The following is a 24194-nucleotide window of genomic DNA, read 5'->3' as shown; positions in this document are numbered from 1 at the left end:
TGGATATAGCAGTATATTAAAAAGATTGTTCATCATGACCAAGTGGGGTTTATCCCAGGGATGCAAGGTTGGTTTAATATATGTACATCAGTCAGCATAATCCACCACATCAATAAAATCAAGACCAAAAACCACATGGTCATATCCATAGATGCAGAGAAAGCCTTTAACAAAATCCAACATCCCTTTATGATCAAAACACTACAAAAAATGGGAATAGATGGAAAACTCCTGAAAATACTGGAGTCTCTATATAGCAAACCTACAGCCAACATCATACTTAATGGTGGAAAATTGGAAGCATTTCCACTCAGATCAGATAGTAGACAGGGCTGTCCACTATCACCATTACTACTCAACATAGTGTTGGAAGTTCTTGCCATAGCAATGAGGCAGGAGCAAGGAATTAAAAGCATACAGATTGGAAGAGTCAAACTCTCCTTATTTGTAGATGACATGATAATATAACATAGAAAAATCAAAGGAATCCAGCAAGAAGCCTTTGGAAATCATCAGGCAATACAGTAAGGTGTCAGGCTACAAAATTAACATTCAAAAGTCAGTGGCATTCCTCTATGCAAACTCTAAGTTGGAAGAAGTTGAAATCCAGAAATCAATTCCTTTTACTATAGCAACAAAACAATAAAATTTCTAGCAATAAACCTAACCAAAGAAGTGAAAGGCTTGTATACTGAAAATTATGAGTCATTACTCATGGAAATTGAAAAAGATACAAAGAAGTGGAAAGATATTCCATGTTCATGGGTTGGAAGAATTAACATCATCAAAATGAATATACTACTCAGAGCCATCTACAAATTTAATGCTATCCCCATCAAGATCCCAACCACATTTTTTAGAATAGAACAAATGTACAAATGTTTATCTGGAACCAGAAAAGACCTAGAATTGCCAAAACAATCTTGAGAAAAAAGAACAGAACCGGAGGCATCACACTCCCAGATCTCAAACTGTATTATAGGGCCATTGTCATCAAAACTGCTTGATACTGGAACATGAACAGACACACTGACCAGTGGAATAGAATTGAGAGCCCAGAAATGAGGCCCCACACGTATGGACATCTAATCTTTGACAAAGGGGCCCAGACTATTACATGGGCAAAGCAGAGTCTCTTCAACAAATGGTGTTGGAAACAATGGGTTGAAACATGCCGAAGAATGAAATTGAATCACTGTATTTCACCAAATACAAAAGTAAATTCCAAGTGGATCAAGGACTTGGATGTTAGACCAGAAACTATCAGGTACTTAGAGGAAAATATTGGCAGAACTCTTTTCCACATAAATTTTAAAGACATCCCCATGAAATTTATCCAGTTACAAAGAAGACTAAGGCAAGTATAAACCTATGGGACTACATCAAATTAAAAAGCTTCTGCACAGCAAAAGAAACCAAAGAGACCCCTCACAGAATGGAAGAAAATCTTTACATGTCATACATCACACAAGATGCTAATAACCAGAATATATAAAGAGCTTGCCAAACTCAACCACAAGAAAACAAATGACCCTGTCAAAAAATGGGGAGAGAACATGGACAGATATTCAGCACAGAAGAGATCCAAAAGGCCAAGCAACACATGAAAAAAAAAATGCTCCAAGTCTCTGATTGTCAGAGAAATGCAAATAAAGACAACAATGAGATACCACTTCATTCATGTGAGAATGTTATACTTCAGAAAAGGTAGCAGCAACAAATGCTGTAGAGGTTGTGGAGACAAGGGAACCCTCCTGCACTAATGTCAATTGGTCCAACCTCTGTGGAGAACAGTCTGGAGAACTCTAAAAAGGCTAGAAATGGAACTGTCCTATGATCCTGCAATTCTTCTCCTGGGGATATATCTTAAGGAACACAACACACCCATCCAAAAAGATCTGTGTACGCATATGTTCTTAGCAGCACAATTTGTAATAACCGAAATCTGGAAGCAACCCAGGTGTCCAACAACAGATGAGTGGTTGAGCAAGTTGTGGTATATATACACAATGGAATACTACTTAGCTATTAAAAATGGTGACTTCACTGTTTTCTGCCGATCTTGGATGGAGCTTGAAAAAAATCATGTTAAGTGAAGTAAGTCAGAAACAGAAGGATGAATATGGGATGATCTATCTCTCAGGCAGAAGTTGAAAAACATCAGAAGAGAAAACCAAGTAGAACCTGAACTGGAGTTGGTGTATTGCACCAAAGTAAAAGACTCTGGGGGTAGGTGTGGGGGTGGAGAGAATACAAGTTCAAAAACGATGACAGAGGACCTAGTGGGTGTTGTATTCTTATATGGAAAACTGGGAAATGTTATGCATGTAAAAACTATGTACTGTCTAGTGTAATAAATAAAGGAAATTTGCCAAGAGTATTTACTGAATTGAAAGATTAATAAATAAAAATTTTCATGTAAAAAACAAAACTGATTAAACAACTGATAAAACTCTACTTGTTAACTTTAAAGTTCACGCTTTCAAAAGTTCCTTTGAATAGCAAAATTTCTCTCTCTATATATATTTTTTGTAATATAATCTTGGAGATTGGTCTTTGGGCTACGCTCAGCCATTTCTCTGACTCAATTAATATATATTTTTAATAAGACCATAAGGTAGTGACAGAGAAATATACAGAGACAGATAGGTAGATAGATATATAGATATGAAAGAAGCAAGTAGTGTTTTACATTCATGGTGTTCTACTACAGTTTTTGTTGCTCTAATGTCATTTGGGGGGTGGAACCCACCTCAAGGTCACAAGCTTGCAAGATTAGCACTCTCCTTGCTAGCACCTCCTTGGCTCCTGAAAAATATTTTAAAGATAATATTTTCTAGGCAGTCTGTGCTTTTTTCTTAAGATGTGAAGCAAGTATATTTATGAAGCATTTGTAGCAGACTTCTGAGGGATATCTGAATATCTGTTGTGTGATTGTCAATCTAGTGCTTGAAGAAATGTCTGTAGTATTAACAGTAATTGAATAATCTCTTAAATTACTCATAAGCTCCCCTAGAATATAAGAAGTTATTATACATGAAAAATAATGTGTGATTTTCACACTAGCAAACACTTTTATGAAAAGTGATTTCTATAATTATTAATCAGTGTTCTAGTTAGGCAATAGTCTATATTAGGAATATAAAATCAATACTAGGATATACTTTTTCAAAAGAAAGTGGCACTTTCCTTTTCCCTTCATTTATGCACAAAACATATGATACTGGAAAAAACACATTAATAAAAATATCAAGTGATTTGTGGCAAATATTATTTAAAATAGTAAAGATTTCAGGCTTATTGAATAATTGTTAGTTCAGTTGCTATGCCAAAATTTGGTGTCACTTTAACCAGTAAATTGAAAAACATCTTTTAGGAATCACTTGACATTAAGTTGTTATATCAAAGAAGTTGTATGTATAAACTAATGCAGAGGGGGCTGGGTGGTGCCGCACTGGGTTAAGCACACATAGTACAAAGCACAGGGACCCACGCAAGGATCCTGGTTGGAACCTCTGGCTTTTCCAGCAGGCGGGTCGCTTCACAAGTGGTAAAGCAGATCTGTAGGTGCTTTTCTCTCTCCCCCTCTATCTCCTCCTCCTCTCTCAATTTCTCTCTGTCCTATCCAATAAAATGGAAAAAATGGCCACCAGGAACAGTGGATTTGTAATGTTGGCACTGAGCCCCAGTGATAACCATGGAGGCAGAAACAAAACTAATGCAGATAGTCTAGAAAAATACAATTATCTATTATTTGTTTTTTTGTTGACAAAAGTTCTTTATTTATAGTGTTTAATAATTCTAGACATTAGCCCTATATACATATTTTTTTATTTAAGAAAGGATAAATTAACAAAACCATAGGGTAGGAGGGGTACAACTCCACACAATTCCCACCACCCAATCTCCATAGCCCACCCCCTTCCCTGATAGCTTTCCCACTCTCTATCCCTCTGGGAGCATGGACCCAGGGTCATTGTGGGTTGTAGAAGGTGGAAGGTCTGGCTTCTGTAATTGCTTCCCCGCTGAACATGGGCGTTGACTGGTTGGTCCATACTCCCAGTCTGCCTCTCTCTTTCCCTAGTAGGGTGGGTCTCTGGGGAAGCTGAGCTCCAGGACACATTGGTGGGGTCTTCAGTCCAGGGAAGCCTGGCCGGCATCCTGATGACATCTGGAACCTGGTGACTGAAAAGAGAGTTAACATACAAAGCCAAACAAATTGTTGAGCAATCATGGACTCAAAGCTTAGACTAGTGGAGAGGAAGTGTTAGGGGGATACTCACTGCAAACTCTAGTGTACTTCTGCTTTCAGGTATATATTTTGCAGTAGTTTATGGATACGTGTGAACATATGCTCTCTCTCACAGAAACTGGTGTATATCTAGGTTATGGGACTTTGTTAGAAAGTGAACCACCTGGGATGGAATTAGAGTATACTATGAAAGGAAAGGTCTCATCCGAGTAATGAAGCTGAAGGGTTGTCATTCCACACGTGTAGTCTCTGGACACAGTCTGAAGTGAAGTATGTTAAGGTGGCAATCGTTGTGTTGGTTAGGTTGTGATCGGCAGATGCAATATTATTTGATATGGATTGGGAGAGGCATACAGGAAAGTGGGCCCTATCCAAGGGTTCCAGGGCTGGGGGAAGTAGAGGCTCTATAGTGGAGATGTGAGGTTCCTGCTGTAATTTGGTCAGGTCCTGCTTTTAGTTTCCCTTTCAGATCTTCTTACTCAACTTCTGTTGATGAGTGGGATCATCCCATACTCATCTTTATCTTTCTGACTTAGCTCACTTAGCATCATTCCTTCTAGCTCTGTCCAAGATGGGTCAGAGAAGGTGGGTTCATTGTTCTTGATAGCTGCATAGTATTCCATTGTGTATATATACCACAGCTTTCTCAGCCACTCATCTATTGTTGATTAGCCCTATATTTTAAAATTAAAACTATTTTATGGAGGGAGGGAGAGAGAGAGAAAGAGAGAGAGAGAGAGAGAGAGAGAAGGAGAGAGAGAGAGAGAGAGAGAGAGAGAGAGAGAGAGACTGACCAGAGCATTGCTCTGTATCACGGGATGCCAGGGAAAGGATCTCACACATAAGAAATGTGCTGTGCCAATTATCAACCTCTTTGACCCCCCTTTTATTGAATTGAAATATGTCCTCTGAGACTATAAACTGCACAAATCTGTCTCACCAGTCAATGCTATGCCTACATTGAACACAGGAAATATTCAATATATTTTTGCTTTCACGCCTTCATGTATTTTCTGAATTGCTGAGCTGTCTCATACTTATGTGATAATGCTTTAGTACTTGAAGACATAAAAAATTTGTCCTAATTCTTTCAGTCAAATATTTCTTTTAGTTTTCTACTTTAAAAAAAAAAGGAGGGCCAGGTGGTTGTGCACCTGGTTGAATGCACATGTTACAATGCACAAGGACCCAGGTTGGATCCCCTGTTTCCCACTTGCAGGGGGAAAGCTTCACAAGTGGTAAAGCAGGGCTGCAGGTGTCTCTCTGGCTCTTTCCCTCCCTATCATCACCTTCCCTCTCGATTTCTACCTGTCTCCAATATATAAATAAAGATAATTAAAAAATAAATAAAAAATAAAAATTGAACATATATTATTACCTAGCTGTCACATCTTATAATAGTTGGCATATGGAAAACAAATCAGTGCTAATATAACTATTTTTGATTTATAAAGTGATAGTTTTGGGTGGTTCATCCTAATTTTTTAACTGTAGGTACACAGAGAACAGTGGCAAATATACAAAATAGAGAGGAACAAAGTTGGTTATGACAGGGTAGCTGAGAAAAGATTTACTTGCTTGTAATTTTTATGAGTTAAATGTTGATACGTTAATGATAATAGTGATCATTATGAGTGCACACTCATGTTTTAAAACATACTCATATTGTACTGTTGTCTCTTTCTCTTTCTTTCTTTCTTTCTTTCTTTCTTTCTTTCTTTCTTTCTCTCTCTTTCTTTTTTTGCCTCCAGGGTTATTGCTGGGGCTCAGTGCCTGCACTACGAATTCACTGCTCCTGGAGGTTAATCCCCCCCCTTTGCTGCCCTTGTTGTTTATCATCATTAAAAATATATATTTATTTATTCCCTTTTGTTGCCCTTGTTGTAGTTATTATTGTTGTTATTATTGATGTAATTGTTGGATAGGACAGAGAGAAATGGAGAGAGGTGGGGAAGACAGAGAGGGGGAGAGAAAGACGCCTGCAGATCTGTTTCACTGCTTGTGAAGCGATTCCCCTACAGGTGGGGATCCGGGGCTTGAATCGGAATCCTTATGCGGGTCCTTGCGCTTTGCACCATGTGTGCTTAACCCGCTGCGCTACCCCCCAACTCCCTATCATCATTTTTGCTGTTATTATTATGTTGTTGTCATTGTTGTTGGACAGGACTGAGAGAAATTGAGAGAGGAGGGGAAGACTGAGAAGGGGAGGGAAAGATAAACACCTGCAGACTTACTTCACCGCTGGTGAAGCGACCCCCTTGCAGGTGGGGGGCTGGCTGGTCAAACCGGGATCCTTGTGCTGGTCCTTGTGCTTCGCACCATGTGTGCTTAACCCACTGCGCTACCTCTCGACAACCTGTTTTTTTTTTTTTTTTTTTTTTGATTACGCAGCATATGAAATTTTCTGTGTCTTTCTGTGTTAGATTTCATGATTTCACGGACTCCTTTGCTGCTAGAGTGGAGTAAACATGAAGTTGTGTTCCAGGCTTTGAGAAGCTGGTAACTTTCATTTTATCTTATTTTTATTTTTGCAAAGCAAACTAGCAACTTGAACAACAACAACAACAACAAAAAGACTTTACAGAATCCATTTGGGAGTCTGTTATGTCATATTAATAGTATAACGCAGGTAGCAGGAGTTCTAGCCCTTTGCTGTTCATAGTTTCAGTAATGCTAGCTGTTTATGATTTCTGTAATGTCACTACATCTATTCTCACCATAGCTTTGAACATCTCCTTGTCGACATAACCTTATAACCTGGCGCTCTAGTCCTTTCAGTGCTCCAATTCCATCAGGACCCAGTGAGAGAAAAGGGGAGGGGGAAAAAAGGGGGAGGATACTCAGAAGTGGTAGGTGTGACTTAGACAGGAAGAGAAGGATGGATCATAGAAAAAATTAATATATATGTATATTTATGTATATATAATAGTCAGTATTTGTGATTTTGGGAGAATGAAGGAGGGATTTTGGAGGGAATGGGGATACAGAACTCTCATGGTGGGTACTGTGTGGAATTATACCCCTGTTGTCTTATAATTTGGTGAATCAATATTAAGTTACTAATAAAAAAGTCTTGTTTATTATGTGAAGAAAAGGAGGGGGAGGATGCAAGGGGTCTATAACATTGCTCAACTCTAGTGGGAGATGGTGCTGTAGATTGGACCTGTGGCTTTTGAGGGCTCAGCCGTGTAACTTTTGGGTGCTACACTATACTAAACTGTCTTCCTGGCCTGTGTGTGTGTGTGTTTAAGGAAAATAAGATTCCGGGTGCATCTGGGTGACAAGTCTAGCAGATGGAGACTTGTCTCAAGTGGCCTCCCCCAGGGCTCTGTTCTGGCTCCTACGCTATTTAATATTTACATCAATGACCTCCCAGAAACTTCTTCAAGGAAGTTCATCTACGCCGATGACATCTGCTGTGCAACTCAGGCATCCAAGTTTGACATCCTCGAGGAAACACTCACGAAAGACATGTCTCTGATATCTGATTACTGTAAAAAATGGCGACTAATCCCTAGCACTGCAAAAACGGTATAATCTGTTTTCCATCTACACCATGCCCCGGCCTCGCGTGAGCTTAATGTGCAGCTTGGCGATACGAGAATCCGGCATGAAGCCCAGCCAGTCTATCTTGGCGTTACTCTCGATCGCACTCTGTCATTTCATGAACATCTCATAAAAACTGCAGCAAAGGTGGGCGCAAGGAATAACATCATTGCAAGACTGGCCAGCTCCTGATGGGGCGCGAGTGCTTCCACACTACGATCATCCTCTCTGGCATTATGCTATTCCACTGCAGAATACTGTGCCCCAGTATGGTTCCGTAGCCCCCATGTCCACTTGGTCGATTCCAATTATATTCCTCCATGAGGATAATTTCTGGAACCATCCTTTCCACCCCAGTTCCATGGCTGCCAGTTCTTAGCAACATCGCCCCGCCAGATATTCGTCGGGATGCGGCATCATCTAAGTTCATTTCCCACGTCTACGCTCGACCGGACCTGCCAGTATACGCGGATATCTTCGCCCACCCTGTCCAACGCTTGACGTCTCATCACTCAATCTGGTCCCCTACGCCTACACTGAACTTCTCTGTTCCAGACTCTTGGAAACAGAGTTGGCAGTCAGCTGAGGTCAAGAACAAACACCTCATCACAGACCCCTGCAAGCGTCAACCCGGCTTTGACCTAGCACGTTATGATTGGGCCCTCCTCAATCGCTATCGAACAGGCCATGGCCGGTGCACCGCTGGGCGATGTTCCATCGCTGGGGAGACAGAGATGACCCGAACTGCCCCTGTGGCTCCAGACAGACTGTGACCCACATAGTCAACGACTGCCACCTCTCCAGATTCAAAGGAGGTCTCGAAACTTTACATCAGGCTCAACCTGATGCTGTTGACTGGCTATGGAAGAAGGGTAAACGCTAGAAGAAGAAGAAGGAAAATAATATTTTAAATAGATGTATAATGTAACCTTTATTGTAAATTTTTCTTTAAATCATTCTTTTTAGAATTAATGACAGCTATGTGTTATAGTAACATTTTTGCATTTTTTAAAATTATTTTTCAGAAGTTGCAAAAAGAACATTTCAAGAAAAAGGCATCTTGGCTGGAGAAGACAGAAGTTATAACCCTCATTTGACCTTTATGAAATTGTCGAAAGCATCATGGTTGAGGAAGAAGGTTAGTGGACATTTACCATAAGCCTGGTTTTCCTGGCCAAGTGAATTTAAAGTGTAGTTGAGGCGTGAGTGGCACTGTAGCAGATACCCTCGCTGATCCTGGGATTCCAGGCTAGTTTGGCTCTAATTCCTAGGAAGCTATGTCGGCTCACACGCTTTCATGGAGGCTCTTCAGCTATGCCATCCTTTGCCAGTGTGGCTCTGGGCTACATACCTGCCGACATCTACTTTTACTTTATCTGCTGCCACATCTGTTTCATTTCTTGAAGAGCCTCAGGATGGTTCCAAAGTTCTCTTTTGTTGCTTGCTTTGCTTTAGGTTGTTTGCTTACTGCCTTTTCTCACAGCTTCTTCCTCTGGCCTTTATACTGGGTGCCGCTTACTGCGTCTAAGTTTTTGAAGGCCCAACATTTTTTTAAAAAAAAATATGGTGCTCACCCTGATCTATATGTAGCTCTTTAGTGGTTTTCTAAAAATTACTATCTTTGATAATGTTCCCCCATTGAGGTTCTTGAAGCAAGTTTTGCAGGGAGTAGGCAGTAGGGTAACTGAGTCCTCTTTCAGGGACTTCAAGGCACTTTCCTATTAAGTTGGTTAAGTAACACAAACCAAGAGACATGCCTTTTAGTTCCTCCTATCTTTTAAAAAAAGAAATTATTATTTTTTTTTTTACTTGATAGAGACAGGGAAATCAAGAGGGAAGTGGGAGATAGAGAACGAGAGAGAGAGAGAGACACCCAAGCACTGCCTCACCACTCTTGAAGTTTTCCTGCAGTTGGCAAGGACAGGGGCCATGCACATTGTAACATGTGTGCTCTCAATTGGGTATGCCAGTGCCCAGCCCCTAGCTTCTGCAATCTGAGGGTGATTTTATGCCTTTTTGGCCTACTTTCTTCTTTCAGAAATTGGAATAACTTTTGACTTTGTCTACATTAATGAGCATTTAAAAAAACCATTTTATTTATTTATTTGGGGGAGACAGAATGAGCAGTGGGGAGATAGAAGTGGAGAGAGACAGAGAGACACCTGCAGCACTGCTTCATCACTTGAGAAGCTTCCCCCTTGCATGTGGGGGCCAGGGACTTGAACCGGAGTCCTTGTGCATTGTAGCATGTACACTCAACCAGGTGTGCCACCACCTGGCCCCTCATGAGCATTTCTACTGGAATCCTAAAGGCATCTTTTATTGTGTTCCCCATTTCAGCCTAGAGAGTTCTCATGTATATGAAGACAGTTGCTAACTTACTCTGGATATTCAGATTTTTGACATGCTGATTACTACTTGCTCCTATTTTCCATGATCCTTTGCTGTAATTATGAGTAATTTACCGCTCTGTAAACGAAAGTCACATTTATTAGTAGATTATTAAAAAGAAATAAACTCATTTTTAAAAAATATTTTATTCATTTATGAGAAAGATAGGAGGAGAGAGAGAAAGAGCCAGGCATCACTCTGGTACATGTGCTGCCGGGATTGAACTCAGGACCTCATGCTTGAGAGTCCAATGCTTTATCCACTGCGTCACCTCCTGGACCACGAAATAGACTCATTTTATGTTTCATGTTTCAGTGCTCAGAAAGTCATTTTTTGGTGCTATTTAACATGATTTTGGGTGATTGACCATCTAGTTACTATGAACTTTTTTTTTTTTTGCAATCCACTCTATCCTCAGATATTGCTTGTACTTTTTGTTTCTATCATCATGCAATAAACTCAATAATTATATTGTTATCCTACAATATTTATGTAAAACTAAAAAAAACCTGGGTTTTGAAATTGGAAGTGATAGAAACTGGCAAAACTTATAGACTGACAGTTTCCTTTCTTTCTTTTTTTTTGTTTTTTGTTTTTTTACTCACTATCTTCCTTGTTTTGCTTTCATTTGGATTGTCTTCTTCCCAGTGGCTTCAAACTTAACCAGAGAATGACAAATCAGTGAAGGTAATATTCACACTTCAAAATGTTTCTTTGTTTTCACAATATTAACTTTGAAATGAGAGTACCCAGAGTCATTTAACAAAGGTATTTTTATACACTCTAATTTCTGATTAAAACATTTTAGACTACATTTAAATGATTCCTTGACAGTTAATTTCACAGATTCCATTCTCTCATGCTATAAAAAAGGGAGATGAGACTTTGAAAGGTTAAATGACTGAAAAGAGCTTACATTCTCAAAATATAACTCTGCCTAAAATTCATCTTAAATCTCATCCTCGGGGAGTCGGGCGGTAGCGCAGTGGATAAAGCACACGTGGCGTAAAGCACCTGGTGCAGGGATCCCAGTTCGAGCCCCCGGGTCCCCAGCTGCAGGGGCGTCGCTTCACTGGTGGTGAAGCAGGTCTGCAGGTGTCTGTCTTTCCCTCCCCCTCTCTGTCTTCCCCTCCTCTCTCCATTTCTTTCTGTCCTAACAATGATGACATCAATAACAACAACAACAATTATAACTACAACAATGAAAAACAAGAGCAACAAAAGGGAAAATAAGTAAATATATATATAAATCTTATCCTTGGTCTCATATTCTTCCCTCACTGTCCAGTTCATATAACTTAATTTCTGTGTATGAGAATCTTCCTGGACAAAATCATATTCTCTCAATAAATATTTACTGACTACCAACTATGTTGGAGGCACTGGGTCCTGGGATACCTCAGAGATTTGTCAAGTTTCTCTTTTTCTCTTTCTTCCTCTTCTTTCCTCCCTCCCTCCCTCCCTCCCTTCCTTCCTTCCTTCTTTCTTTCTTTCATTTTTTAAAATTCATTCCAGGTAATTTTGATTCAAATGACCTATTGGTATAGTGTACTCAGGGAATTGCAGGTTTCAGTAAATATACAAAATTTTTATGCACTGAGTCATTGATCATACACTAAGAATTAAAACACATACAAAATGATGGTATACATAGAAGCAGATTTTCATTATGTATTGTGGTTTGGAGTGCAGTTTATTTGAAAATATGTGACTCTTCAGTCTCATCTTAGCTTTTCAACATTTTATTTATATAGATGTATAATTTTTATTTATAAAAAGGAAAGACTGGCAAAAAACATAGGATAAGAGGGGTACAACTCCACACAATTTCCACCACCAGAACTCCGTATCCCATTCCCTCCCCTGATAGCTTTCCTATTCTTTATCCCTCTGGGAGCATGGACCCAGGGTCATTATGGGGTGCAGAAGATAGAAGGTCTGGCTTATGTAACTACTTCCCCACTGAACATGGGCATTGGCAGGTTGACCCATACTTCTAGCCTGTCTCTCTCTCTTTCCCTGGTGGGTCAAGGCTCTGGGGAAGCGGGGCTCCAGGATACATTGGTGGGGTTGTCTACCCAGGAAAGTCCAGTTGGCATCATGGTGGCATCTGGTGGCTGAAAGAAGAGTTAACATATAAAGCCAAACAAATTGTTTACTAATCATGAAACTAAAGGCTGGAATATTGCAGCTGAATATTTGGGGGTCTCCCTTTTATAGATAGTAGGCATATTTTAGTTATATTCCAAAGGGCCCATGACTATATTAGTGTTTTTTTTTTCTTCTGAGCCTGACATCTGACTGCAGGTGGCCATAAAGTTCCTAATGAAATAGTGTCTACTTAGACTTAGATACCGTCCTCACCTACTTCCTGTTATACTTCCCTCAGTCACTCCAAAGCTAACCTTATCAAAGTAAGGACTACAAAAGCTGAATAAAGGGCAAGAGACTGGCATACTTTAAGAATGACTCTTTAGTCACTATCAGGCCATCCCATCAGCTGGAGCCCTATTTGGGGAGTCCTGAGATTCCCAAACAGACATGATGAGCCTAGACCTCAAATAAGTCCTTCTCGCTATTATTACTGGTTATCTCTATCAGGAAAAACACAATAGACCCCTGTGTGGGCTCCCATAGGACCTTGCCCTCAACATGGATCGACAAGGGTAGAGAATTTTCCATCCTCTGAAGAGAAGCTGGACAACACATTCTATCCTCCACATAAGGAAGATGGGTTCTGAAATTGGGGCAGCTTGGAATGTTCCTATTCATGACTATGGAATATGAGCTCAGATCTACAGGGATGCAGAGATCACATAGGCTCCTAAGCTGAATATGGGCCCCAGATCAGATCAAATCAATGGGGTGTACAGTCAACAATATTTATACCCCTTCCCCAAACTAGGGAGCTACTCTCTTCCCTGATCCAGTTTTCAACATTTTCAACTGCTGCTGCTCCCTCTCCACAGTAATTCTCTCCTGGGTCTTTACTTTTGTAAGAGAATGGCCTTTGAAAAAGCAGTAATATGTCAATAATATTATTAGCTTCCAGATTTCAAAGAGATTGATAGTGGGGTGTTGGACATAAGGCAGCCCCCCCTGCCATTGATCTATCTCTTTTCTATCTCGAGACCTGCCCTGCCTGCAGGGTAACATTAATCCCACCAATTAAAACCATCACAACAGTTGCTAAGGAAGTTCCCAGTGTGCGTTTTTCCTTTCTCCACCCTCTTTAACTAGCCATTTCTGTTTCCGACTTGCCATTTCCGATTTTACCCTATAAAGCCACTTCTGTTTCTGGTTCCTCTCTCTTCTTCTCTTTCCCTCTCATTCTGTGTTCCAGCCTGGAGGAGGGCAGGCGTGCAGACAGGGAGGCGGATGCTGGCCATTGTGGTTTGGTGCCATATGGCTTAACCCGCTGTGCTCATACCTAACTCTGGGGCTTCCGCATGAATAAAGAATTGTATTACCACACCACCAGAAGTTTCTGGTCTCTCTCCAGCGAAGCTAGCCTGGCAGTGGGGGGTGGAAGTTTGTCACACACTCAGTAGAGCACATATATTACAACATACAAGGTCCGGAGTTCAAGCCTCTGGTTCCCCCCATGCAGGGAGAAAGCTTCATTGAGTAGGGAAGCAGTCCCATAAGTATCTTGTTGTCTCCTTTCCTCCCTATAGCCCCATTTCCTTTCAATTTCTCTGTCTCTCCAGTAAATAAATAAAGTACCTTGTAGAAGTTAATAGTGAAATAAATAGTCACAGGAACTATTTTCACTCATATATTGTATCTTTTGCCACATTCCAGGTAATTATTTTTATATTTTAAGTGTGATTTTTATTATGACAGTACTAATTGAATGTATGCTCACTGTAAACAATCTAGATATAAGCGAAGATATAGAGTGAATTTATTTTAAAATTCCTCCCTTATTATCATCCTTTCACTTTCTCCCTTCCAAAATAATTTCTTCTTCATAGGTAACTGATAACTAGTTATCCTCCTGACCTTTTAAATGCATCATTTATATGTGTGTATAATATGTACATATATATGCACATATATGCATGTGCGTGCATTTAGTTCCTTTATAAAAGTGATAGGGTCATAATTTTGATCAAATCTAAGTATTTTTCACTTGATTGAGTTGATTCCTGTTTCTTTATTAATACAAACAGTGCTACAGTGAACATGCCTGTTCAGTTTTTCTTTGATATAGCAGTATCTTAAATAACCAATTCCTTAAATGTAGAATCCCAAGGTTGAAAGGTATGTGCTCTTCTAAGATACTGTAAAATACTTTGAAAAATATTTGTGACAATTCATAATTCCAATCATGTCTTATCCTAGAATATACTGCTTCACTTGACATCCTCAAAATTGAGTAGTTGTGGGCTTGTTAGGGATCAGAAGAACTTAAGGATGATGGGAAAACCACAAGACACAGAAAACATGAAGGCTTTTCTTTGAGAAAAGTATTTTCTCAGAGTATTTCTAGAGAGGTATTCTTTGAATCTTTGTTATGAGAGTCTAGAAAAGAACTAATCTTATCTCACACCAACATGCTCTCTTTTGAAGCTTGATGTCAGTTGGCATACTTTTTTACATTTCAAGTCCATCTACTGAAAGCATGTGTGGAAATCATTAGTGTAGTGATTAAATATGGAGGTATTCCTTGAGGTATCAATGATAATGATCAATAGTCAGGTAAAAAGGAAAGTTCTTGACAGAGGAATACTTATTATCATAAGCACATTCTGAAATAGTAAGGTAGATGGTGTACTCATTATTTTCTATAATTATAGATACAATTGATATATAATAATGTAAATAACTGTTTTCTAGTAACATCTCAATTGCTATAATCAGAATAGTTCTTAACTGTCTAAAAGGCAGTTATACTGGCATTTGAGAAAAAGATTTAAAGCTAAAGCCGTACTTGTCTGTTCAGGAAGGTTAAGTATCTTATTGACATAAAAGATAGAAACAGATGTCTTGTGCATGGGATGAGAGTATACAACACTAGTATGGTTGTAAATATTTTTTAATTAATGATTTAATAGTTATTTACAAAATTACAGGATAATAGGGTACAATCCACACTGTTCACACCACCAGAGTTCTAGATCCCAGTCCCTCCATTGTAAGCTATAGCAGATCTCCCAAGGTTGCAGATATGGGTCAACTATTATTGCTTATGGTTGTGAATATTTAGTGGAAGGATTTTTCTGGATTTTTTTTTGTTTAGTTTAATATATGTATTTATGATGTGGAGAGAGGGGGCCAGAGCTTGGGACCTCATGCTTATTTTATTTTATTTTATTTTATTTGATAGGACAGAGAGAATTTTGGAAGGGAGGAGGAGGTGAAGAAGGAAAGAGACAGAAACATGCAGGACCCCACAGGTGGGGACTGGGGGCTTGAATCCAGGTCTATGGTGATGTGTGTACTCAACCAGGTATGCTATCACCTGGCCTCCTCACGCTTTTTATAAAAATATCTTATTTTTAAAATTATCTATCTATATCTATCTCTAGAAAGAGAGACTAGAGCTTTTCAACTCTGGTTTATGGTGGTGCTGGGGATTGGAACCTGGGACCTTTGGTGCCTCTGGCAAGTAACTCTTTTATATAACCATGACGCTATCTCTCAGCCCTTCTTAGTGGTGTTCAATATTTGCTGCAGAAGGTTTGGGGTTTCTGGGGTCACCCTCTCGTAGCCATCAGTATGCAGTAGGAGCTACTAAAAGTCCTGTGTGGTAACAAAAACTTATTTTAATTATGGTTAGAATTTTGAAAATATACCCTCCCCTCAAATTTCCTGATGAAGAATTCTTTTTGCAGGGCTGGGTGGTGTGGCACATCTGGTTGAACGTACACGTTAACAATGTGCAAGGATTAACAATGTGCAATGTGCAATGTTCAAGCCCTCCGTCCCTACCTGCAGGGGGAAAAGCTTTTGCGAGTGGTGAAAGAGTGCTGTAGGTATCACTTTCCTCTCTCTGGGTTTCTGACTGTCTCTATCCAGTAAATAAGTAAAGATAATAATTTTAAAAAAATTGTTAAACAAAAAGAATTCCTTTTGCCACAGCATGCACTTTAGTTCCCACATGGGTTAATTGATCTAACTCATATTCTGGAAGTCATAAGACTTTTTCTTTGCAATCACACATTTTTCTCACACCAGAGACAGTTAACATGTTAGTTTTGTATATTCATTTTTAAAAAATTTAAAAAAATATTTATTCCCTTTTGTTGCCCTTGTTGTAGTTATTGTTGTTGTTATTGATGTCATCGTTGTTGGATAGGACAGAGAGAAATGGAGAGTGGAGGGGAAGACAGAGGGGGGGAGAGAAAAACACCTATAGACCTGCTCAAACCGGGATCCTTATGCCGGTCCTTGCGCTTTGTGCCACCTGCACTTAACCTGCTGCACTACCGCCCAACTTCCAGTTTTGTATATTCTTAGTTTCATAACATTCTAGTGGGAAATACTATATTAGAGGGTATTTCCTTAGTATATATTTGTTTCACATACTTAGTCTTGTGCTTGTTCAGGTCCATATTTTCTTTTTTTTTTTAAGTACATTCTTTTGGATTTATTTTTTTTACTGAGTGAAATTATGTTTTTGTGATTTAAACAATACAGAAATTGGTTGGTCAGGAGTATGTGCTAACACTTGGTGGCAGAAGATAACCAGTTTCAAATCAAACAAGCTTCTTATTATAGGCCTACTTTCCTCAAGAAGTAAATGTGATCTTACATGAATAGATCATTGCTTTTAATTATTAGTTATTTTCTGATCTTCTTCAATATCTTTCCTGATTTATGATTCTTTCAAATTGTCAACATAGGACTTAATTATCAACACTATGTTTTATTTATTGACAACAACTTTTCACAGAGTAAGAATTTGTGAGAAATTTAGATGAAAAGAAATTATTCTTAGCTACTTATTTAGACTAGCTTGTTTGAGTGCCGAGTTTGATATGCACATAACTGAGTGGAAGGGGTAGTTATTGAATTATGTGATGATGGGCTGAGGTGAAAAAGTGATAGAGCTGTCATCAGTCAGAGTGACAGTGGAAATTGAAAAAGAGCAAATGGATGAAAATTCTTGGAGAGGGTACAGTTAGGGGGAAATCTGGGTCCTGGATTATTTGGTGTTTGGATATTTAAGACCAAAATTATAGCTAAATATTTCATTGTTTCATGTAAGTACATATTTCCATCTGCATTTAACAGAGAAGGTTGTATAATCTGTTTCCAGGATGGAATACAAGGAGGGGCATTGAATATTTTGAATATTATATTTGAGTATTATATAATGTATGTCAGCACTATTTATTACCTTAGAAGTAATGATGAAATTCTCTTCATACCTTGTATTATTTATACCTAGCAAAATATAGTTTAGGAAATGCTAACCTTGATAATTTAGAGTTAACAATATTTTTATTTCAAACATTCAGACATAGAATACTTTTTTCTGGTATTTGTATTCATAGATACAGATCTGATGTACATAGGATTTTAGAATTGATATTAGGGCACACAGTATGAAGTATTCATATTAATTATAATTGTATTTATTTGCATTTCTTAATTAAAGCATAATTTTTTATGCATTTCAACTATTTCCATTAATGATAGGAATTTTTCCCTCAAATTAATTTTAGATACTTTGAAACCCAATTTTCCTTGTCAAAGGCAGAATGGAGCATCATACTAAAAACCTGGCATGCTAGATAGTGGATTATAATAAAAGACAAAATTGAATAGAAAATTAAAGTACAGAACAATTTTTATTCCAAAATAATGTTAATACAGAATTAATTTGCTTAATAAGTCAAAGTAGCTAATTCCTGATCTACCTCAATCAATCAAATAAAGGTCAGCCAACTAACATTATTTGGATATCAGCAGGATTTTCTTTACTTTTTTAAAAAAATGTATTAGTGATTTAATACTGATTTACAAAATTACATGTCAACAGGAGTATAAATCTACTCCATTCTTACCCAAGCCACCACAGTCCCCCTAAGGTTGTAGACATGGACTAACTATCTGTCCACATTTATACATAATTGCCCCATTTTTCTTCCTGATCCAGTCCTCTTTTCCCCTCCAAACTAGTCATGACAACATTGCTACCTCCATATGTCCCTCTCCTTTTCCTCCTCTCTCTCTGGATGCTGATGGAGCTGGAGTTCAAAGCCTTTATATCTTCTTTCTCCTATCACTTCTCCACCACTGGGAGTATGGATCAGGGTTGTTTTGGGGGTGCAGAAGGTAGGAGTTCTGGCTTCTGTAATTACTTCTGTAATTACTTCTTCTGGACGTGAGCACTGACAGGTTGATCCATACCCCCCAGACTTCTACAGGATTTTCTTAATCAGTGGAAACGGTAAGTATGCTTACTGATAAATCAGTTGTTGTTAATTACAGCATTATTTATAATTAATAATAATGATAACTTAATAAAAACAAAAAGAAGGAAGTATGTATTTTTTTCTGAGAGCCACTTAAATTTGAGGGTAAGTGACAGTAGTGGCCCAAAACCCTGATTAATTGATTATGGAATTATACTTTAGTTTCTGAAAAGGAACTGATTTATTTATTTTGATCTTTCATTAGAATCCTGATCTCTCAAGATCAGACACCTGAAAAATAGAATAGTACTAGTTTTTTTTTAAATTATTGAACTGCTGAGTTCTTTTTTTTTTTATTACTCCAGTGAATTATAGGAAAATATTATTGGCCTCCTTTCCAGGACCAAACTTCACTTTATTTTCAGTCGACGCCCTAAGAAAACTTTCTCATATCAACCCTTGGACTGTGATGGCTCCAATTTTGTTGCTGCAATAAGTATTATTTCTCTGAAACATACCTCAAACATTTTAAATTATTGACAAAGTCTGTGACACTATTTTGGAGAACCATCTTTAAGCTTTTTTAAATAAAATCGTATCTTTACAATGTTATGCTGATGGCTAAGGTATAAAATTATGTCTCTTCTTTGTGGTCTGGGAGATGACTCAGTGGAGCACTGAACTCTTAAGCATGAGGTCCTGAGTTCAAGCCCCAGTTGCACATGTACCAGGGTGATATCTGTTTCTTTCTCTCTCCTATCTTTCTCATTAATAAACAAAATCTTTAAAATAAAATAAAATTATGTCTCTTCTTTCCATGGCTACTGCTTTTCCCATAACTGAATTAGGGTACAATAGTTTTTTACATACCTTTAGACTAGAAGACATATTTCAGAATAATTTCATGCTTGGTCTTGTAATAGTACTGTGAGGTTTCAATCAGTTATTATCTCGGACAAATTCAATGTCCCCCCCCCAGCCATCTTGCACATTTAGCAGCAACCTCTCTCTATGTCATTTTTCATTAGATGGTGTTATTGAACTCTACCTTGCTCTTCACTTTCTCTCACCTTCCTTGATAGTCAGAAAATGGCAAATAGAGCACTTTATGCTCTTGAACTTTTTAGTACAAATATATCTAGAATTTAGTTCACTGGAATTAAATGGAGGAGGTAGTCACTTGGGCATAAACTGAATAACATGAGAGTTATGTGAATCATACTTCTCAAGAGGATTTAATTTTCTGTCACACATGCTCCTACACAGGTGTCTAAAATATATGAGTAGGGAGTTAGGGGTTGGTGCAGCGGGTTAAGCGCACATGGTGCAAAGCTCAAGGACAGGCTTAAGGATCCCGGTTCGAGCCCCTGGCTCCCCACCTGCAGGGGAGTCGCTTCACAAGCGGTGAAGCAGGTCTGCGGGTGTCTGTCTTTCTCTCCCCCTCTCTGTCTTCCTCTCCTCTCTCCATTTCTCTCTGTCCTATCCAACAACAATGACATCAATAACCACAACAATGTTAAACAACAAGGGCAACAAAAGGGAAAATAAATAAATAAATATAAAAAATAAAACATATGAGTAGAATGAATATGGAGGAGATGTTGGCTGGTCTAATTTTACTGGGGCCCTGCCAAATATGATAGTATGTATTGGTATAGCAAAAGAGAAAATGGCACTGTTTGTAATTTTTGCAGAATATTATCCTAAGATACTGATTTCTTGCATATTGTTACCTATTATATTTTTAATATTTTGCTATCAAGCTGACTGGTATTAGTATTTGAATTGCTTCTAGAAATTTTGAAAAGATTGTTATGACATCTCTAAAAAAATGCTGTGTGAAAATTATCAAATAGTTTGAAATCTTTTTTATTATACATTTGGGGTTGAAATGTGTAATATAATATGGATATATATGAATTGATTTTGAGTTCATTAGAAAAACTAATCCCTTGGTGTACTGCACCAAAGTAAATGATTCTGGGGACCGGGGAGGCTTTTAGGTCCTGGTGCATGATGATGGAGGAGGACCTGACTTGAGGGTGATTGTGTTATATGCAGACAACTGAGAAATTTCTGTGTGATTCTGTATTTCAATAGTGTATCAAGGAGGAAAATGTATAATTAAATATTTGAGATTGACATGAAGAAATTCAAATGTTCCTGGAATCAAATGAAAATGAAGACACAAGCTATCAAAATATTTGGGACACAGCTAAAGAAGTACTTAGAGGGAAACTCATAGCCATACAGGCACACAGTAGGAAACAAGAAAAAGCTCAAGTAAATAGCCTGTCTGTATGCCTTAAAGAGTAGAAAAGGAACAAAGGAACTCTAAAGTAACCAGATGAACTGAGATCACTAAAATTAGGACAAAAATAAACAACATCAATAATAATAATAATAGAACCATACAAAGGATCAATTAAACCAAATGTTGATTCTTTGAAAAAGTAAACAAAATTGACAAACCCTTAGCCAGAATCACCAAAATGATGATAATAATAATAAATAAAAATAAAAGAAGACTCAAATAAGAAGGATTGTAAATGAAAGTTGACATATCACAACAGACACCACAGAAATCCAAAATATCATGTGAAGCTTCTGCACACAACTATATGCCACCAAGCTAGAAAATCTGGAAGAAATGGAAGAATTCCTAGAAACATATAACCTTCCAAAACTGACCAGAAAGAACTATAAAACATAAATGGACCAAACACAGACAAAGAAATGGAAACAGTTACCTTCCTAACAGTAAAAGTCTAGGACCAGATGGCTTTACAAATGAATTCTACAAAACCTTCAGGAAACAGTTAACACCTCTACTTTAAAAAAAAAAATTTATTCCCTTTTTGTTGCTCTTGTTGTTTTTATTGTTGTAGTTATTATTGCTGTTGTTATTGATGTCATTGTCATTGAATAGGACAGAGAGAAATGGAGAGAGGAGGGGAAGACAGAGAGGAGGAGAGAAAGACAGACACCTGCAGACCAGATTCACTGCTTGTGAAGCGACTTCTCTGCAGGCGGGGAGCAGGTGACTTGAACAGGGATCCTTATGCTGGTCCTTGTGCTTTGCACCATGTGCGCTTAACCCATTGCACTACTTCTGGACTCACAACACCTCTACTTTTAAAGCTTTTCCTTGTGCTTCATGCCATGTGCACTTAACCCTGTGTGCCACCATCTTCCCCCCCACCCCCCAAAAAAAAAAGCTTTTCCAAAAGATTGAAGACACAGGAATGCTCCCTTCCACTTTCTATGAAGCCAATGTCACTTTGATACCAAAAGCAGATAGGGACACAACAAAAGGGGAAAACTACAGACCAATATCTCTGATGAACACAGATGCTAAAATACTGTAAACCCTAGTCAACCAGATATAGCAGTATATTTTTAAAAAAATGTTCATTATGATCATGTGGGATTTATCCCAGGAAGGCAAGTCTGGTTCAATATATGTAAATCAATCAATGTGATACACCACATCAATCAAAGCAAAAACAAAACCCACACACGATTATCTCAGTAGATGCAGAGAAAGCCTTTGACAAAAATCCAACATCTGTTCATGATTAAGTTTGCTAGGTTAAAGTTTCATATAAGTCTCTTCCCAATTGCAGCTTTTTTTTTTTTTTCTTTTATGTTATACTGGGGAAAATAAGCTATTTCTTTTAGGAGAGTGACTCTCTGCTGCCTGGATGGTGATATTTGTCCTTTGCTATGAAAACCTACTTAGTATCAAAGTCTGTTTCTGTACAGGATTCCCCTGTATCATTGTGGTTTTCTGTTGATATGAAAGAAGGAAAACATATATTCTCTCTATTTTTCTATCTTGTCCCCACCCCCAAAACAAGCATTTTGAAACTGGTTTATGGACTCCACATGATTTCTCCCAGGTTATGTGTTTAATGACTTTTTTTTTTTCTACTGAACCATCATTATTATAGTATCTAGGGAATGTTTTATTTTTATCTTTATTTTTTAAATTTATTTACTTATTTAAGAAAGGAGACAACAAAATCATAGGATGGGGGGTACAATCCACACAATTCCTGCCACCCAATCTCCATAGCCCATCCCCTCCCCAATAGCTTTCCCATTCTCTATCCCTCTGGGAACATGGACCCAGGGTTGCAGAAGGTGGAAGCTGTAATTGCTTCCCCGTTGAACATGGGCATTGACTGGTCGATCCATACTTAGGGAATGTATTTTAACCAAATAAAATGAAAAGGTAATTATTTAGCTTCTCTTTTTTCTTTTGTATTTACTAATTTAGAATATCTTTGTGTAAATCTTAGCATTATTATTTCTTTCCCACTTTTTATATACTTATTGAATGTCCCTTTTTAGACTTTTTTTTTGGGGGGGGTTGAGCCTTTTGTTATAAGAGGTGTGCAGGAAGTACACCCAGGCATTTGAAAGAGGATGAGTTAAATGAAATGTGTTGCTCTATTCAGATTGGATAGATGGGAAGGGGAAGAGTGATTATTAACTCCATCCCGGGAGCTATGGTATTGATTAGTTCATAAAGAAAGTCAGAAAAGAAGCACGTACTAGAAGCACAGGAGCAGGATAAACTGCAAAAATCCTCTAGGTAGCTATTTGCTTAATACTACAAAGTTATAATTAGTTATATCTATGAATATATGAGAAACACTGATCCTTTCTATACTGTCTAGGTATTTCTAACTCTCATTTGGATTGAATCTGAGATTATGGTTAGGGGTAAGGTCTTGTTTACAGATCATCTAGTTTAACTAATTGGCTTCATACTTTTTTTTTTTGCCTCTAGGGTTATCACTGGGGCTCAATGCCAACCAAATCCACTGCTCCTGGAGGCTATTTTGTTGCCCTTGTGGTTGTTATTGTTGTTGTAGCTGTTGTTAGATAAGACAGAGAGAAATGGAGAGGAGGGGAAGACAGGAGGAGGGAAAGATAGACACCTGCAGACCTGCTTCACCACTTGTGTGGCGACCCTTCCCCCTTGCAGGTGGGGAGCCGGGGGCTTGAACCGGGATACTTACTCCAGTCCTTGTGCTGGTCCTTGCGCTTCACTCCATGTGTGCTTAACTTGCTGCGCTACCGCCTAGCCCTAGCTTCATATTTTTAGTTTGTAGGCTGTAAAAAAAGAACACAATGACTCTTTAATTAATTAATTAATTAATCTATGACTAATAGATAAATAGACTAATAGGGTATAGTTTCACACAGAAGCCAGCACCAAAGCTCTTGACCTCCCAATGGCAACCATTACCGTTCTCACAGAATCTTAGAGACAGTTATTTACTTCTATTTTTTTTCAAGTTCACAAACACATTCAATCATAATATTATTTGTAGTATGTTGGTTATTGTCCTAGGGCAAGTTAAAACTATTAGGATTTTTCTTCAGACTTATTTTTTAATAAGTTTATTTTATTCTTTTAAAACATTTTAAAAAAGATTTCTTTCTTTTTTTTCTTTTAAACATTTTATTTATTTTAATGAGAAAAAGTAAATACAGAAGGAAAGATTCCATGAGAGAGGAAGAGACCAGAACACTGCTCAGTTCTGGCTTATGGTGGTGTTGGGGATTGAACCACGGACCTCAGAGCCTCAGGCATGCAAGGTTTTTGCATAACCATTATGCTG

The 24194-nt window shown here is 38.2% G+C and overlaps 1 protein-coding gene across 8 annotated transcripts in view; it reads left to right on the top strand.

The window, feature by feature from the left end:
* The window catches only part of AKAP7 (A-kinase anchoring protein 7), a 258608-nt gene that overhangs the window by 42778 nt on the left and 191636 nt on the right, over nucleotides 1-24194 (top strand). For all 8 annotated transcript variants that reach the window (XR_009549585.1, XM_060190452.1, XM_060190453.1 and 5 more), the window contains exon 6: nucleotides 8824-8936. Coding sequence is in view for 7 of the 8 variants with exons in the window: in XM_060190452.1 (XP_060046435.1) it covers nucleotides 8824-8936 (113 nt within the window). In the remaining variant the exon portion in view is untranslated. The remainder of the gene's footprint in view (nucleotides 1-8823; nucleotides 8937-24194) is intronic.

Source organism: Erinaceus europaeus, chromosome 4 (assembly GCF_950295315.1).
Source record: "Erinaceus europaeus chromosome 4, mEriEur2.1, whole genome shotgun sequence".
NCBI lineage: Eukaryota > Metazoa > Chordata > Mammalia > Eulipotyphla > Erinaceidae > Erinaceus > Erinaceus europaeus.
The sequence above is the reverse complement of the archived record's forward strand: the minus strand, read 5'-3'. Positions and strand labels throughout refer to the sequence as shown.